This window comes from Peromyscus eremicus, chromosome 13, assembly GCF_949786415.1.
Source record: "Peromyscus eremicus chromosome 13, PerEre_H2_v1, whole genome shotgun sequence".
Classification (NCBI taxonomy): domain Eukaryota; kingdom Metazoa; phylum Chordata; class Mammalia; order Rodentia; family Cricetidae; genus Peromyscus; species Peromyscus eremicus.
Window position 1 is genome coordinate 8,364,457 of NC_081429.1, and position 19,189 is coordinate 8,383,645.

Genomic DNA, 19,189 nt, shown 5'->3' on the forward strand with positions numbered 1-19,189 from the left:
CCCTGACGAGGGGTCCCGGGGTGCCACCTGCCCACTCATCTATGGTGGCTACAGAGGAGACAGGTTGCCAAGGCCTGAAATTCCTCTGCCCCTTTAAGGGCAAGATTCACAGAACAGCCTTGGATCTGTGCAGAGAACTAAGGAGGAGCAGGAGACCTTTTAGGGTGTAAATGCTCTTTGAGTATGCCCCACAGAGCTGAAACAGTGAGGCCAGTTCGCACAATGCTGGCATTTTCTTAGACATGGAAGACTTCTGAAACTCCACCATAGGGATTCATCCACCAAGAGTCCACATTAAGAGTGTGCTTGCAACACACATGGCAGGCCCTGAGGCAAGCCTAAGCAGCTCAAGGTGAGCAGCCAGACAATGGTATGCACTCACCTGAGGCAATGCTGCCTACTACCTCAGAGCAGAATTAGTTACCAACAGGCAGAAGCACAAGGCTGAGTCAGAAACAAGCAATTCAACAGGGCAGCAGGTGGCACAGACAAGAGCATGAAGAAGTCAATAAGGTTCTATCACTGTCAAAGTTCTGGAGCAGGAAAGACCAGTGGGACATGACAAAGAGAAGATGCTGGTTAGGGTACAGAAGAGAGACTGCATAGATAAACTGCAGGTGCCTGCCCAACTAGTCAGATCGCTGTCACTGCACTACAAAGGGTAAACAAGAACCCTGCCTCCAGCCTGAGCAGGGAGCCTCACGGGCACTTCAGCAGGGCCGCTGGCTCCTCTTGGCCTAAGAGCTATTTCCAGCCTTTACTGCACTAATGGGTGGTTACCCTGTGGGCATGGGCATTTTGGGTGTTGCTCCCTCATGGAAGGGAGAGTGGCAGGGAGTGGTCATCAAGGAATTGGCAACCCAGGTGGCCCATGGAAAAAAAATCTGACACAGCATGTCCTCACCAGAGTGAGTGATCAGTGATTAAGTATGGAGACAGACTAGAACAGGACATCTAGCCACTCAGGACTGTGCAGGTCACAGCACAGAATGCAGCCATGACAGGAAACCAAGCGGTGGTTGAGAGCTTTGGAGTGCGTTTCACCGAGACCTCAATCTTTACAGCCTAGAAGGAGCCTGTGGTGCCAATTTGCTAAGTTTGCTTGCCAATTTGACTACATCTGGAAGGAAATGAAACCCCAATCAGTTATGCCCTCCTGTGAGGAATTTTCTTTTCTTCTTTCTTTCTTTTTATTTTATTTTGAGACCAGTACACAGTCCTGGAAGTCCAGGAACTCACAATGTAGACCAAGCTGGCCTAGAACTCAGAGATCCCTTTGCCTGAAGAGTGCTGGGTGCGCCAACACACCTGGTTTTGTGCGGATTCCCTAATCAGATTATTTGACACCGAAAGAGCCTCCCTCAGGGTGGCAGCCCACACAACGGAAATGGAAGAAGGAAGCTTCACTTCGGCCCACTTTCCCTCACTCTCACAGACAAGTTCATCTGTCCTGCTACTGACACATTCATTTCTTTGACAGTATTAAAGCCTACTTCTTTGGGATTCCAACTTAGACTGAAAATACGAAATCCTCCAGAAGGTCTGTGCCAGACTTGGCTTGCTGAGACATCCAGCCTCACAGACTGAACAACTGCTGCATTCTAGGCCTTTCGTCATAAGGTTACCAGACCACAGCATGTAATCCAGCCTACTAACCCCCCTTTAATATACATACACTCAGTGTATCAGGCCTGCTCTTTTAGAAAGACGAAGAGAGAGCAGCTCAAAGAAGGACAATGAGTGAAGGTTTTGGTTTAGGTGGGCTGGCTCCTGAGCAGAGGGTTTCAATGATGCCCACGTGGGCAAACAGCTAGCCCTTCAACCTATGCATGACTATATGAACTAGCACACAAATGAGGTCCAAACCTGTGTGCATCTGAATGTGTACAGGTGTGGTGTCAGTGCACATGAGTGTGAAGATAACTGCCCTTCATGGATGTTGCCTCTATGGTCTCCAGCAAGGCTTTATGGAAGACAGACAGGATGTACCAGAGACATGTCCAAAATGGTGCTGGGTGATCACTCAAGAGAGAAGCCTGGGCCAGCCTTCAGGCACTGCAGACAGTGCTGTATGTACCACACCAGCTCCAAGAGTCACCTGGACAATCCTCCCCAATCCAGGAGGAAACCAGGAGGTTAGCCCAGCCACAGTTAACCCTGACACACATCTCTCAAAGTCCATGCTTCCACAAGTTCAAGCTACACAGAGGCTTGGCCTGTACCCTTCTCTAACCACAGGCCTTGCAACTCGCTGGTTGGATTTCCCAAGACAGTGTCTGTCACCAGCTTCCACAGTCAACTACAGCACTGGGTAGATTAAAGAGGTGGGACTGTAAACTGCTCTGAGTTTGTCCCAATCAGAATCATAATACGCCACTTACTCAGCACATGAAGTTCAAGTCACATCGTATCAAGAATGTGATGGATGCCAGGCGGTGGTGGCGCACGCCTTTAATCCCAGCACTCGGGAGGCAGAGGCAGTTGGATCTCTGAGTTTGAGGCCAGCCTGGTCTACAAAGCGAGTTCCAGGAAAGGCACAAAGCTACACAGAGAAACCCTGTCTCAGGGAAAAGAAGAAAGAAAGAAAGAAAGAAAGAGAGAGAGAGAGAGAGAGAGAGAGAGAGAGAGAGAGAGAGAGAGAAAGAAAGAAAGAAAGTGATGGAAAAGTGACAGCAAGTGTATAATTTTATAAGGTGAACATTCTTTATCCACTCCAACTATCAAGCCTGTGCATCCCAGGCATGGGATATAGGAATTGAGCCATGGAGATGACTTTCAGTGATACCTAAGAACTTCATGAGCAAAACAAACAGGACCACCAGCTTACTCATGCCTCATGCATAATACAGGAGGTGCTAGACATTGCCCTGTGGGGTCTAGCCTGGGAGATCCAGGCAAATTCTCAGGCTGTCACACCTACCATAGACACTCTGGGACTGAGGCTAGCCCTAGCCCTTAGGACAGAGACTACAGCTCTGTCCTCACCTGTGCTATGTCCCCACAACCTGCAGAGCGGGCATCCTTGGCTTTGCTTTCTTGTTGCTAAGGAAGCAGCCCGATGCCAGAGCCTCACAGGACTTCTTAGAGCTGTCCAGTCACAACTGTGGTCATGTGCAGCAAAGATTTACTGGCAGACTGAGCAGGTGACACTGGAAACTGCAGAGGCCCCATACTCCCTGTCTGAGGGGATTTACAAGGGCTCTCTTGAGAAAATGAGCTCTGTCTACAAACATGTTCACTAAGAATATGCTGGGGCAGTGGTCATTTCTAGCCAGGTGTATGGGGATAGATTAACTGGAGAGGGGACAGGCATTCCCACAATAGTTCAGAAATGGGAATGAGAAAACGTTGGAAAACTGTGCCCAGGCAGGGGTGGCCTGCCTAGAGTACCTTTCCCACAGAAAGGTCACTTGCAGAAGGCCTCACACTGTGTCCAGAAGTAGTGGGTGCAGGAGGAGCCAGTTGAGGGCCAGCAGGTCAGACTGTTGGCTCTCTGGTTTATATTTCAAACAGCCACCGAAATGGTCTTTTAAGAGACAGCAAGACCAAAAGAAGCAAGTGGCTCTATGCCCTGAGCTGGCATCATGTTTCTGAGGACTGTGAGGTGGCACAGAAGGAAAGGATGGGCAGGCCAGCTGCCTGCCCTAGCTTGGTTTGTCCTTTTCCAGCTGCTTTCTCCATGCTTCCACTGGGCAGAAGGGTTGCCCCACAATGAAGACCAAATGACAAGGGGCCATGAAAACACTCTAAAGGTCTGGTGTGAGGTTGGCATTTGTACTTCAACATCTTACCTTGAGTCTGCTTCTGAAAGACATCCCCCAAAGAGAATGGTGTTGAACAGAGGATAGCTAAATGTCACTCTGAGATCAAGATGAGGATGTCAGGGAGACACAACCTAGCTGGATGAATGACCAAGCCCAAGAGATTTACAGTCTCAAAATCACATCTTCACTTAGTTACTCTTGCTGATAGCAGTCAGTATAGACAGGTCTAATACAAGTTGGGATCTAGGCTCCTCCTAGTCAATGGCACTGAGCCACTGAACCCAGCTCCAGGACTTAAGATAATAACTTCAGAACAGTAACATTTTCCTATCCTTTACAGGAAAACCAAATTACAATACTGTACACCAAAAGTAAAGGCATGGACATGAAGCCATATCCTCTAGTAGTTTCATTCCAAGAGGCTGTTCCCCATCATTTTGGGGAAACACCACCGACTGTACAGCTGCCAGAATAACATCTGTGAATAAGGGGGTTCATAGAGTGCTTAAAGGTATGGTGGTGGTGTCCACAGGTAATGGCACCTACAAGGTGTCACTAGGCAACTGGCATCAGGTAATCTACCTGCTTTAATTACCTTCAGAAAGCAAACATGGTGGCATTTTAAAAATAATAGTGTAATTAGTTTATAATCATCCATTGCAAAAAACAACCCCAATCACCTAGCCCTGTTGAGAGTCACCTAACTCAGGAGCACGGAGTGGGCCACTGCTAAACAGAAGACCCACAGTACTCTCCCTTGGAACCCAGAAGGGAAGTGGGCTTCCTGTTAACAGTCACAAAGACACACAAACTTGAAATTCATGAGGCACAGAAGTCCAGAAAAACTGTACCACAGTCAACATTTTAGATTACAAACAATGATCAGATTCCCAAAGACACCCCACAGCAACAATGCTGGCCCTGTGTGAGTGTCACCACATCACACTATTGTGATGTTCTGCACTTTGCAGTCACTTAGTCAGGGCAGAAAGGACTAACCAGATCTGTGCTCCTCAGCCCAGCATAGTCGGGACACTCTAACAGTGACCCTTGGCATCTCGGGCCCCCGGATCTTAATTCTCTCCTTTATCTGATCACACACAGTATCTGTCACAAGGAACTCCCTCCTTGACTCCCCACGGGCAGGACCTGCACTGTCCAGGAAGAAGGGTGGCACACATGCAGACACCCACCACTGGAGTGCAAAACTTGCAGGCCTTCTGCAAGTGTTGCTTTTACAGTGAGTAAACCTAGCTGTCCTCCCTTGGTAACTCACTACCATGTCGTGGCAGGGGGAGAACTGCTGGGGAGAGATCTTGGGCAGATTCAAACACCACCACCACACGAAATAGTTTAAAATAAGATGACCATGGTGTGGTGGTCTGAATGAGAATGGTGCCATAGGCTCATGTATTTGAATACTTGGTCTCCAGTTGGTAGAACTGTTTGGGAAGGATTAGGAGGTGTGCCCCTAGGGGCAGGCTTTGAGGTTTCAAAGACCTACACCATTCTCAGTTAGCTCTTCCTGCCTTGTGACTGTACCTCAGATGTGCCTTCTCGGCTACTGCTCCCACGCTATGCCTGCCTGCTGCCACACTCCCCCCATGATGGTCATGGGCTCACCCTCTAAAACCATGAGCCCCCCAATTCTGTGACAGAGAGCACAAAACAGCCAGGAGGTAAACCTTTGCAGAGGAGGCCACTGTTGTTTGTCTTGTATACAAGTGCCTGCAGTGGGAATAGGAAATTCTTTTCTAGAAGCAAGGAAATATGGAACGCTTTCTTCTTATCACAGCGATAGAAAAGTAAGACACATGGCCTAATTTTTCTAACAAAATCAGCAACAGCAGCCCCACTATTCTAATCAGAACTTAAACCGGTTCACCTTTAAGCCAAAACTCAGTTTTGAACCACATACTCATCCCAAACTTAGCTTATTTCACTCCAACTTTTGAATTTACTAGACACTTAATTTAATAGACATCTTTTCAGTGTAAACCCAATCAGACTTTTCAATAGTAAACAAAAATAAGAGCTTTCTATGCTGAAAGGCCTGATGCTGAGATCAGGTGTTCGTCCACTGCTCCAGGAGGACAGGGAACCTTCTGGGTCTCTAGGAAGTTCCCATTATCCCTAGTGATTATTGACCAGCCAATGAGAAGAGGTTACAGCCAAGCTCAATCTGATAGCACACGCTACTAACATCATAATGCTGTTCACAACACTGTTCAAATACCAATGTCTCTGGTCCAGCCTCAACAGAAGCTGAGGCCATGGCCATTTAGGAAGCTGTTTCTTGGACCCCAGGAGTACTATATGTCCCTAATATCCCTAGGGCAGGCATGTCAGGTACCTGTCTGTGAGTCTGTATGTGTGTATCCTACATCCACACGTGCCCAGGGTGTCCTGATGACCACAGCTGATTTAAGAGGCACACGGACTTTAACATGGGGGAAGGTCCAACAGCAGGTTTCTTCTCCAAGGTATCCTTGTTGTGACGGAACATCTGATGAAAGCAGCTTAAGGAAGTGTATGTTTTAGTTCAGAGTTGATGTGCTGGATAGTTTTATGTCAACTTGACACAAGCTAAAGTCATCTGAGAGGCTGGAACCTCAATTAAGAAAATGCCTTCATAAGATCTGGCTATAGGCAAGTTTGTGAGGCCTTTTCTTACATGGTGATTGATAGGGGAAGGCTAGCCCATTGTGGGTGGTGCCATCCCTGAAAGGCTGGTGGTCTATAAGAAGAAATCAGGCTAAGCAAGCCATGAAGAGCAAGCAAATAAGCAGCGCCCCTCCATGGCCTCTGCATCAGCTCCTGCCTTCAGGTTCCTGTCCTACCTGAGTTCCTGCCCTGACTTCCTTCATGATGAACTGTGATGTGGAAGGAGAAGCTGAATAAACCCTTTCCTCCTCAAGTTGCTTTGGTCATGGTGTTTCGCCACAACAATAGCAACCCCAATTAGGACAGCTGGAGAACACACAGCCTATCATGGTGGGGACCAGTCAGGAAGCAGAGAGACGAATGCTGGTGCTCAGTTTATTGTCTCCTTTTCCTTCAGTCCAGACCCCAGCCTGTGCAACAGTGTTGTCCATATTTAAGATGTATCTTCCCAATTCTCAGTTAATACAATCTAGAATGCCATCACAGACACACCTAGATGTTTGTCTCCTAGGTGATTCTAGGTCCTGTCAAGTTGACAATAATATTTAAAAAGTTAAGGGTGTTTTTCTGATTAAAACTAATACTAAGGGGCTGGAGAGATGGCTCAGCAACTAAGAGCATGGGTTGCTCTTCCAGAGGACATGAGTTCAATTCGCAGCACCTACATGGCACCCAACTGTCTATAACTCCAGTTCCAGGGCTTATGACACCCACACACAGGCATACATGCAGACAAAACATCAATGAACATAAAAATAAAAAGAAATTATGCGTGTGTGTGTGTGTGTGTGTGTGTGTGTGTGTGTGTACCCAAACATGGAATTAAGCATAAGCAGATCACCTATAGTTGATCACTTACAGTCCGGGGCATCTAGCTCAGCAATATGGTAAATCTAGACTCAAAACCACCCACAGGCATTGAGCCATCTTCCTCACATTACTGGGCCTCAACAAAAATATTGCATGGTTGGATTTGTATAGCCCTTTAAGCATATCCAGTATTTTCAATAAAAGCTGGTCCCTGACCCATTTTGATGCTTAGAGATGGACTCCTACATCCAACAGCTGGTCTGATGTCCTAGACACTGTTGTACAATTGCTAGGCTTATCGCTTGGAATGAGTGAATTTATTAAGTATATAGCAAGCAAAGTAACAGGATAAACAGCAAGTAGCAGATAGACAGAAACAATAGATAGATTAACAACTGTAAAACACCATCAAGCTGGGCATGCACAGCATCAGAGAAGACATCAGGCTTAAATAACTGGGAAAGCCCCACTGAGACAGTCTGCTGGAGTTGCCAACAGAGAATGTCTATGGTGCAGCAAAGTGTCCCTTCCCTTCGGGTGAGGCTTCCAACACAAGAACAAACAGTGGCAGATAGTTATCCTCCAGTTCTGCTCACCACATCCAGCAGAAACCAACTGGGGTGGTTGAGCTAGTCAGCTGGAGCTCCTGACTGAGCTCTCTCTATGGCTAACCTTCCAGCTTCCTGTTCCCACTGCAGGCACTTGTATACTACAAGACAAACAACAGTGGCCTCCTCTGCAAAGGTTTACCTCCTAGGTATTCTCAACACAGTGTTTTATGCTCTCTGTCACAGAATGGGGAGTGGGGGTGCCAACCTATCCCCAGACAGGGGCACTTTGAGACTAACATGTTTGGGTCTGAAATGGGGAAGGGAACCCCACTTCCAGGGCCAGCTTTTCAGTGAGTTCAAACAATACACGACAATTTATCAGTAAAATGTACATTGCATACCCTGTTCCATGTTGGGGGTATAGCTAACTGCCTGCTTCCCAGAATGAAAGTATGCACTGATCTTGCCTTCATAGCACCCTCCTGGCTACAGTACCTTCAATCCTTACCCTCTGGATGCCAGTAGGGCCAGAAAGGTTGTCAGTGAACCCAGGATAGTCACACATTTGATGGCCAGAGTCAGCAAAGAGTAGCCAGAGAAAGGCTACTATCACCTCTGATGTGGGCCAGACAGACCCAGTTTGGCTAGACTTCATACTTAACATGTTAACACCAAGGACTTGAGGAAGAGATGAGAGTTGTCACCCTGTAGATGGGAGCTACCAGAGAGAGGCCAGATACAAGGGCAACAGCAGCGTAGCCCCTATGGGCCCAAGTCCACATGGCCCCTCCACACCATTGTGGGACTCCAGCCAAGCTAAGCAAATGCACACTTTCTTCCCTTTCACTACTACACACAGACTTTTGCTACAGACGGACTCTGTTCAAGATCATGAGTGGCTGTGATGGTACAGCCTACACCAGCTTCCAAAGCAGCTTGTCCTGAAGCACAGCTGGCCTGTTCCCAAGCTTTCTGCACTGTGAAAGACCCATTAGTCTACCCAGATGTAGACTAACAGTCCCCTTTGCCATCTACCCTCATGTTATTTAAAAAACAATAACATTGGAGATAAAACCAGGATAAATCAAGCACACTCTGGAAGAAAGCATGAAATCCAGGTCTGGGGCAGAGTGTGAGGAAGGAAAGAGAGGAGACAACCAGACTGCTGTGCTGAGTCCCATCTGTCTTGATGGACCTGGACATTTGTTTCCTTAAAGCCACCAAGGCCCAATATGCTGTTCTGCAACTATACTCAAAGATGCTCAAAGAGCCTTTAAGGCAGATCTCATGTACTTTCCTAAGCACAGGGCAGGCACCATTATTCTCTTTAGCTGAAACATATTAACAGAGCAAAGAAATAAAGTCATCCATGGGTGTGAAGCTGTTGACTGGCAGGATGTGTGTTGTTTGTCCAGGGTTTGTAATGGAGCACTTGGGACTAAAATGTCCCAGGGCTCTCAATAAGAAACCATTTCCATCTCCACTCACTGGACCAACTGGCTCAAATCCAAAGGCAACCTCATTAGAGCACCCTGGAAACAATCTATCCTTCCAGGCACGCCCAGCAGTGAGCAGCACCCCCCACCCCCAGTGGGTCTGTCATTCACCATCCGCACCCGAACCCAGACCCTCAAGTGTTAAAGACAAGCAGGTCTTACTGCGTCGTCCAGCAGTAAGGTCCAGGAAAGGGAGGTGAGTACCAGCAGTGGAGCCCGTGCCAGGGTTGGAATAGGAGGTATCCCAGGGGCTGAGCTACAGCATCACTAGGGTATAGGGTGTAAAGAACAATGGAGGTGGTCAGGAGGACAGAGATGGCAGGAGCAGTATACAAGAAGATACAAGGACAGAGACTCAAAGCAGCACAGCAGCCTGCACTGTGTGTGTGTGTGTGTGTGTGTGTGTGTTTTCTCAGGGAGGCTGTTCACCTCCTAGAGCACAGAGCTCTTCCAAACCTCTGCCCATCCATCAACAGCCTAACTCCAGCTTTTCCTTCAAGCCCTACCTCAGCACTCTACTCTCCTGCCCATGATAGCTTTAGATCTGACCCTTCAGGTGCCAGCAGGGCCTGGTCCTCATCATCCTAACACACAGAAGGCATCAGAAAACCTGGAATAGCCATACAACTGATGGCCAAAGGCAGTAAAGAATGGCCAGTGTTACTGCTTATGTCCTACCATAGCCAAGGTTTTTTAAGATTACCAACTTCCACTCTTACCTGGAAATACAATGAATCTCACTCTTGTCTGCAGACAACACAACCCAAAGGAGAAAGCAGAGTTAGAGGACATTTAGAAAACATGAAGCCTGATGCTCAGGAGCCAGGAGCTCCTGGCACAAATGAGGAATAGTCAGGATGACACCAGAGTGGCCATCAGTGCCCTTGGGCAAAAGGTGAAGTTGGGCCTGTCACAGAGAACCCCAAGCATGATGCTGATTTGCCCCACTCCTGTGGCCTTAAGGCTGACCAGGTAACCAGGGACATGACTTCCCGGGTACCAGGCAGGGGCACAGGTTCCTTTCCAATCATGGGCTACCTGGAACAACAGGCAGTTTGAAGACTAATCTTTACTGTCAATTTGATGAGATTTAAAAACACCAAGAAAACAACCCTGGGTGTATCTATGAGATGTTCCAGAAAGATTTAACAGATGAAAGGTCTTCCTTGAATGTGATAGCATCATTCCCTGGGCTGGAGCCCCAGATTAGAAAAGGAAAAAAGGTGGTAGGCATCAGAATTTGTCTGGTCCTGACAGATCCCAAATGACAAGCCACCTTGTACTTCTGCCACCATGCCTCACTGACCACAGACTGAACCCCCTTTTCAACTGTGAGGCAGAATGAACCCCTCAAGCTGCTGTCTGTCAGGCATCTGGTCACAGCCCAAGGAAAGTGACCACACAGATAGAAAGCAGAACAAACAGCACCTTGCTCTCCAGGGCCACAAAGCCAGAGTCCCTTTCCTCTGGTGCCGACTGCCTGAGTTTGAGTTGTAGTTTCTACCTGTTGGACTATAGAGATCTCGGAGACTGGGAATGAGAAGGAGTACTTTGATGGTGCTAGGCCGTCAGAAGCAGCAGTCTTACCAACAAGAAGACAGTGGTAGGATCTAAGTCAGCACTATGAACAGGCAACTGCCCACACCTCAAAGCAGGGACTGTCCCACAGTGTCGGGAGAGCATCATTGATCTTCACAGAATTATGAAAACTTCAGTTAATTCAGGAGAATAATAAAAGGAAACAATTTTTGTTTGCAGGTAACATCAGTAACTCAGAAGACATGAAAACAAAATCAATCCCAGAAAATTCTATCCAGTTACTCTAGATAACACGTAAGAGTGAAATGCAGAGCTCATCTATACACTGGCAGTGAGAGAACAGGAAAAATAAAAATGCAGAAACAGATTTATCTGCAATAAAAACAAAAATACAAACTATCCCAGATTAAACATTTATATGCATTACATGAAAAATAAAAACAACAATTTACTAGGGTAGAAATTCGAGTCAAATAACTTTTTTTTTTTAGTACAAATTCAATCCTAGGAAGCTATTACCTAACAATCTCAAATAATTCCCAGCATAATTGTGAAGACTTCATGAGAATGGTTGTGAAGTTCATCTGGGGAAGAAACAGGCCAGACAAGAGGGACAAGGTGTGGGGAGGCGGGCAGTCAGTCTAACATCTACGTGGGTATCACTGGAGCTGCATGGTGCCAGCACAAGAATGTAGCAAGCTAGATATAGGACAGACGTATAAATATGCACGAGAGGGAACAGAGGTGGCATTTTAAATCTCTTCAGAAAGAACATTTGATTCATGATACGACAAGTGGGTAACTACTCTGTATCAAGTGAGAATGAACAGTGGAGGCTGGAATAATGTCCCTTATTCATAAAGATCACTCCTACACCTACGTTAAAAGACCAGCAATGCAACTGAAAATAGCCGAGAAAATGACAGAAGAAACGCAGACAGCCACAAGGCAAACAGAGATGCTTGACTACACTGGCAGCCATAGGTGTGCACTGTGCAGGCTAATTTTCTACTGACTCTACACAGGTTAGAGTCACCTAAGAGGAGGGAATCTCACTTGAAAAATGCCTCCATAAGACTGGGCTTGGGACAGGCCTGCAGTCTATTTTCTCAACGAGTGACTGATGTGGGTGGTGCCATCCCTGGGCTGGTGGTCCTGGGTTCTATAATAAAGCAGGCTGAGCAAGCCAGTAAGCAGCTCCCCTCCATGGCCTCTGCATCAGCTCCTGCCTCCAGGTTCCTATCCTGTCTAAGTTCCTGTCCTGATAGACTATAGATGTGGAAGCATAAGCCAATATAAATAAAATAAACCTTTTCCTCCCCAACTTGCTTTTGTTCATAGTGTTTCATCACAGCAATAGTAACACAAACTAAGACATGCAGGAAATGTGAGAGAGGATAAAGAAGGCAGTGAAGTAAGGACAGGTGGTCTAGGAGTGTCCCCGGTCCTGTCCCTCAGGCTCTAAGAGGAGTGGTCACTGCCTCTTGCTGTAGCTAACATGTTGTAGTGCCAGCCCCACAGCAAGCCCCTGTGCCTAAGGGTCTTGTATCATGGCAGTGTGGATGCTCTTCTCTGCTCCACAGCAACATGCATGCTCTCTTAATCCTTCAGATGCCTCCCACCCAGCCTCTCAGGATACATCTGTGTCTATCCTAGGCTAAAATGATCTGGCAATTTCTGAGGAAGTTCTTTGTCTTAGAAAGCCAGTTTCTGTGCCACTCATTTTAGACTGGCCATCAGCCCCTCCGGTTGGGGTGCTGGATTTACATAGGAAACTTAATAATCAGAAAGGGGGATACTATGAATGCCAGAAAAACCAACAGCTACACAGGAAAGGTCATCTAACGCCTGTCCTAGGGAACTTAGCTGAACAGCGCATGGATGAAAGTCACAGTAATTAAACATTTAACTCTTTAACAAAGGACAGGTGAGGCACACCAGGCTCAGAAGGAGCAGTTCATACATGTGCATTCGGGATGTAGTGAGTGCGTGAGCAATCTTCCCCCAGAGGACAGAACTTCTGTACCAAGTCGTGATGGAGAACAAGGCTGGCCATGTGTCTTTGGAGTAGCAAAGGGGCAGGGTCCACTGCTATCTGCTAACCCCACGCTACTTTTCAAGTAGAAACACTAGGAACGTGCGTTTCCTTGGTAGAGAATACTTCCAAATACTAAAAATAGTACTGCAAACCCACAAAGTGGCTATTCTAAGCCACTGTCTTGATCTTCCACGCCACCTGGGTCTGAAACAGCTACCACCTTTACAGGGGCAATTCCAGATATTAATGCTAAGGGAAATGAGCAGAAGAGCAGGGCTTACAGTAGGGATAGGGTGATTCTGAGAATTACAACCCCTGGAAAGACCTTGTTTACCCCAAATTAACAACTGAAGTTCTACTTTAAAAACTACTCCTGTTCCAATTATAAATTCTATTCAAATTCACTGATGATTTAATGACACTAATTAGATTGTGTGTTCAAGAAATCTGTCTGACAAACACCACTGCCAAGTGTTGTTAACAATATGATGGCATGAAGAGAGTTTAAGCCATCAAAACAAAGGACTGCTAATGCAGTGACACAATTATATAGTCTAAAGGCTTTTATGGTCTCAGTTTTAATGAAAAATTAAAACACACAAAAAATGTATCCTTCAATTTCTATGATTCTGAGGTCCTGTCTCAACGGCCAGCTCTACAGCCAGGTTCTAAGCCTCCAGCATCTCTCCTAGGGTCTAGAACTATAGGGTAGAAAGGCATGCTCCTAGGGACTGAGCTGAGCTGACACCAGGCACCTGGTCACCCTGGCTGACGGGACCCTAACTTTATGTTCTTTATGCTTCTTGCTACTTCCTTGAAAACGCACATAGGCAGGGAGATTTATTCCTGAGACTCTTACTGTTTGAACCATGGGAACAGCTAATCAACTGCCAGGAGGAGAGCACAAAACTACTCTTACCACACCTGACAGAGCCTCCCACTGCACAGCCAGCCCTGTCTTCCTGCCATGCTGCATGCTGACAGACAAGGCTCCTGTGTATAAACAGCTGTGGGGAGGAATGCTCAATGGCAAGGACACCGCAGTAAACTAAAACTCAGCAGAGCTCTTGAGTCTGTCTTTGGCCAGGGTCCACACTGAATCTAAAGGAAAGCCAGTGCATGCGCAGGTGTGGCTAGTTCTGAGGTAGCCAGGACAGTTAGGCTGTGTCCAGCTGAGGTCTACATCCCTGAACCTGTGTCTCATGCCACGGGGCGCACTCTATTGCTTACTCTGAGGACAGAGAGGACTTTTGGCCTGCCCTCATTCTCACCACCCAAATGCCTGGAATTAGCCTACGCTATCCCTGGCAGAGTGCCCCTGTGTTCAGGGCCATCCTTCAGGAAGGGACTTAGGCCCAGAAACCTGACTATAGTACCAGCCTCTGGGACAGGATCTCCAAAGCACAGCAAAAGCTCAAGGTTACAGGACAGACATCCTACAGGCCTGTCCAGAGGTGCAGTGCAGCAGCAAGACCTGGAAGCACAGGGAGGGGACAGACGGTGAGACGGGGTCATGACGACACTGGGTCAGGAGGCTGCTGCCAGGAGCCCTGAGGGCTGGCCACACAGGACATGAAAAGCTAAGACTTTGGTTTTAAGTTGCCTTTAAGAGACATGTAAGGCTATGGCTCGTGCAGAGACTAAGACAAGCAGCTTGGTGAGGAGGCATTCTGTCAGCTGGCACATCAGGGTCACTGGGTGCCATTACCTGGAATGACTTCTACTGTTTTCCAGCTGGCATATGGCCCCTGGCTGAGGCCAGTCTCAAACACCTAGCTCCTGGTCCTGGAAAACACGGCCCCATGGGAAGTGGGCCTGGCCATCCAGAGCAGAGCACTGGGCAACTGTCAGCAAGGCTTTCTTCCCTTGGCCTGATGTTGGCCTCTCCTACCAGGCAGGAAAGGATTGGGAGTGTGAAGAGCCTAGTGCTGATGGAGTCCTTAACTAGCTGCCCCCACCCCCCAACCCAAGACAACAGAGCAGCAGCAGGAGCAGCAGCAACAGCCCTACATCCCAGGACATTTAACAGAGCAAACATCAAAATACCAAAGACCCTGGCCTCCTTGTAGACAGCTCTCAGAGCCCTGAGTGAGGTTTCCTAGATCCTCTTTTCTTATAAGGCCCAAGCAAGACAATGTTCTTAGCACACACATTCCTAAAAGGGGAACCAGGGTTGCTGCTGGGCCTGCTCACCAGGGCAGGTAGGGCTCCATAATGTGTTATCTGAACCAAGAACAGCCTTGTGCATCCTCCTCAGCAATCCACACCATGACCTACAGACAGAAGTCATTGCCCAGGACCCTCCATGGTTTATGAGACTGCTCTGGTGATGGCAGCACTGCAGAGGTGATTAGTGCCAATCCAGGCTCAGGGGTCTTAGATGCTGGAGCGCCATCTTGGTCCTACTGGGTGGGTAAGGTGGTTCTGGGAAAGCACTGCTGGGAAGTGAGTAGCCACCATACATCCTCCATTCCGAGCCCAGCTAGGCCTCAGATGAGACTACCCTGACCAACACAGTGCAATCAAATGAGACTCAGGGCAGGACCCAGTGGCTGTTCCTGAATCCCTGACCTGCAGAAAACACTGTTGCTGAAACCGTGATGTGTTGGATGATTCTGTTACACAGCTGTGGGCAACTTGTACAACTGGTATGGGAGGCTTTTTGCTTTAATGTGACTACTGCAGATATAGTTTCTACTGGACAGTGTGGCTCAACATGTGGTTCTTAGTAGAGACATTCCTGGCCTTATAGCCTCACCATATAACATCTACATGCATATTTCTTTCCACTTATTTAATTTAAATTCTGGGATCAGATTGAGGAACTATAGAGAGTAAGCATTAAAAAGGTCTTCGTTAACAGTTTTTTCTTCCTTGTTCTTTTTCTTTTTTTGGGTGGGGGCGTTTAATTATGAAAAGTCAATGGGAAAACCTGACGAAAACCACAATGAACCCTGAGTCCTCTGAGGTGCCCACCATTTGGGGCCATTTTCTTATGGGTATGCACTTTTAGAAAAAAACTTCTACACCATGAGTTCCTGTGTCCTCTGTAGGAGAAATAAGGCCTAGGACATTTACAGCAATCTTATGGTGAGGGTCACCTGGTTCCTGGATCTTGACACTCTGGGTCCTTCTTGGGGACAGAAGGAATCACGTGCCACCCAGAGGTTATCTGGTTCTCAGGTCTTAGCATTCCATGGATGATCCCAATCCTGAGGACAGAAGGAGCAGGTGTCACCCAGAAGGTACCTGCCTGGTCCATGGGTCTAAGCACCAGATGGGTGCTGCCCATCCTGGGCACAGAAAGAACAGCTGTCACCTGTCCACACCTCAGCACTAGATGAAATCACACCAACCATGGGGAAGAAGCAGGGGTCACCCAGGGGTAGCTGGTCCACATGTCTCAGCACTCCACAGGTAAACAGACTCTGGAGAGAAGGACAGGTATGACACAGAGCCCAAGGATGCTGCTCACCTTGATGTGTTCATGCAGCTGGGCCTCATGTTGCCGGGACAGCTGCTCGTGCTGACGCTGGAACTCAGCAATGAGGATCTGCCGCTGGATCTGCTGCTTCTGCTTCAGTGCTAGAAGCTCCTGCTGCAGCTGCTGCTCCCGCAGTGCGGGTTCCAAGGGCAGAGAGAACTGGTGGTCCAGGCGCAGGTCCATGGGTACTGCTGCAGGGGCCACTTGCAGAGGCAGCGCCGCAGCCACGTCCACTGTGGAGAGAGCACAACATGGGAGAATGGGTCACTGAGGCAGCAAGGCTAGCCCTGGGGTCTGGGTCCTTCTTCCCTGTAAAGCCTAGATGGCAACTATCATGGGATGTTGGTGGCTCAAAGGGCATCTGGTGTCCCTTGGCCAATGGCCTGACAGGCTCAAAGCACAAAGCTCAGGGAATCCCGGGGCTCTGTCCTCAAGCACAAAGATCTCAGGGCAGTGGCAGATCTGGCCAGGAGACACACTTGCATGGAGTTCTTACTCTCTATCCTTTGCCAAAGTGGAGGGCCCCACTCTCAAGGGACCCTATTGCAAACCTAATGGCCCACCTGACGTCATATTGAAAAGTCAATAAAGGGAAACTACAGTAAAAGGCTCCGCTTAGCCATGCAAGGAGCCAAGTGTCCGTACTTGGATGGGTAAACCGCCTGTACTTTGTTTCTGCCCCTTCTCCTAATGAAGCCACTGCAGAGCTATGTATGAGCCTCAAGAACAGTGTGTGCCATAGAAGTGGTCCAGATAGACACTCAAGCGGAGAGCCTGTTGCCATGGTAAAATAAGCACCCTCTTGAAAAACATGTTTACCCAACCGACTGCAGCCAATAAAGTGTGCTCCTGGCGGGCAGCATGAGCATTCATCAGTGTGGCTTCTGCACTCACACTGCCCATGTTCTGCCAAGGAGAGGCCACCACGATTCTGATTTAAAGCAGAAGCTGAGTCAGTCTCAGTTCTTACAAAATTAATTGCAAATTAAAGCAAGAGAAACAATGTGGAGGAAAGGTAAGTTTTCAATTATCAACACAGGTTCAGGGAGATGGATAAGTGATTGAGCAAAGGCACCTGCCACCATGCCTGACAACTTGAGTTCAGTCCCCAGCACCCACACAATGGAAGTGCAGAACCAACTCTTGAAAGCTATCCTCTAACTTTTACAAGTGTGCCACAGCATGCATGACCTACCCACCCACCCCCAAATGCACATGTGCAGGTACACAATTTTTTTTTTTTTTTTTTTTTTTTGGTTTTTCGAGACAGGGTTTCTCTGTGTAGCTTTGCGCCTTTCCTGGAACTCGCTTTGGAGACCAGGCTGGCCTCGAACTCACAGAGATCCACCTGGCTCTGCCTCCCGAGTGCTGGGATTAAAGGCGTGCGCCACCACCGCCCGGCTACACAAAATTTTTAAACCATAATTAATGATAAAAGAGTAAGTGTCCAACTTGATGAAGCAGCCCCTCTCCTGTCACAGGCGGTTATGAGCAGTGTGTCATGCATGGGGCTCCTGTGGAGCTAGAAAGTTCCCAGCACTGTGGAGCGCTTCCATACAGCAGCCGTCAACAGGCTGCTCTGAAGACAGTCACTGGGTTAGGGCAAAGGCTCTGTGGACCCTACCTCCAGGAAGCCCCTCCCCACTGCCTCGTGTGCCCACACACAAGCACTGAGTCCAAGGGAAGGAGGCAAGAACGCTGTCCCCTGGAAGGGACTCAAGTTTAGAGAGAAGTTCAAGTGCAACACTGGTGGCAGGTGCCTAACGGTCAGCTCCTGGCCCTTATGGACTTCGCCTTGACTAGAGTCCTCTAACAGTGGCTATCCTGTACCCTTGCTTCTTGCTAAATTCTTAGGGCTTTCTACTCACAGATACAGGATGGTCTTGGACCAACACCTGCCTGAAGCCCTCTTCCTAGGTTTATAAACCATATTTGACAATCTTGAGCCCACAGACTTGAGTAAGAAAGGTGCTTGTTTCTATTGGTCCCCTGTAGCCACTCCCACACAGCAACTCCCAAAGCTGGCCTTAGTGGTCAAATGACTGGATCCCTGGTCCCAGGACTCTTTCTTGTCCTTCTAGGGTAAGGCTGAGAAGAGATCTAACAGTCACCAGAACCCTGGTTTTCTGCCTCAAGATACAGCTGCCCTGGAGAGTACAGGATGGGACCAAAGAGGGAGGGGGATAGCCATACTGCAGACCCTTTTGGGTTCCTCGATGAAAATCACCATCTTCCCATCCCATGTCCCTGTACCACCCTGGCTTGGGATCTGGCCCTGTGGTCACCACTAAATCCTCCAGGGCTAGACTGACAGAGGGGTAGGAGCAGAAAGAACCCAAGAAATATCCGGGCCTTGAGACAGCAGCCTGCCCAGCCACAAGAAGTCCAAGCAAGTGTAAGGCAACTGGAGATCTTCATGTCCAATAAAACCCCCGCAGACGCCCATGAGCTACCTGCTCCTACCAAGTTCAGTGAAGCTTAGCCAAGACTTCTGCTCCTCCTCATCAGGGAGGCAAGGCTCCGGCTACTTACAGAGATGTTTGCTTTCTGTACCTTGGCTCAAGCTTTTTATTTGCTATATGCTTGCACCATGGGCGGGGGTTTTCTCTCTCACACAGGAACAAAGACTGGATTACTTATCTTTCCTTTTTGTCCTTTTTGATCTCTTTTATTATAAAACGAAACAAGATGGAAAAATACAAATAATGCAGGTTTTATAGAACAACCTTGTTTCCATGTTTACTCAGTTTCTCTTTTAAGGATAAGACACTGTAGAGGATAAGGAATTAAAGGGACCACTTCCTGAAGGAGACTCAGGCCGAGCTCCTTCCTCAGGGCTGGCT

At 48.0% G+C, this 19,189-nt stretch overlaps 1 protein-coding gene across 4 annotated transcripts in view; it reads right to left on the minus strand.

The window, feature by feature from the left end:
- Positions 1-19,189, minus strand: part of Hdac4 (histone deacetylase 4) — a 219,488-nt gene that overhangs the window by 93,397 nt on the left and 106,902 nt on the right. For all 4 annotated transcript variants that reach the window (XM_059278737.1, XM_059278735.1, XM_059278736.1 and 1 more), the window contains exon 3: positions 16,338-16,579. In XM_059278737.1, the coding sequence (XP_059134720.1) occupies positions 16,338-16,579 (242 nt within the window). The remainder of the gene's footprint in view (positions 1-16,337; positions 16,580-19,189) is intronic.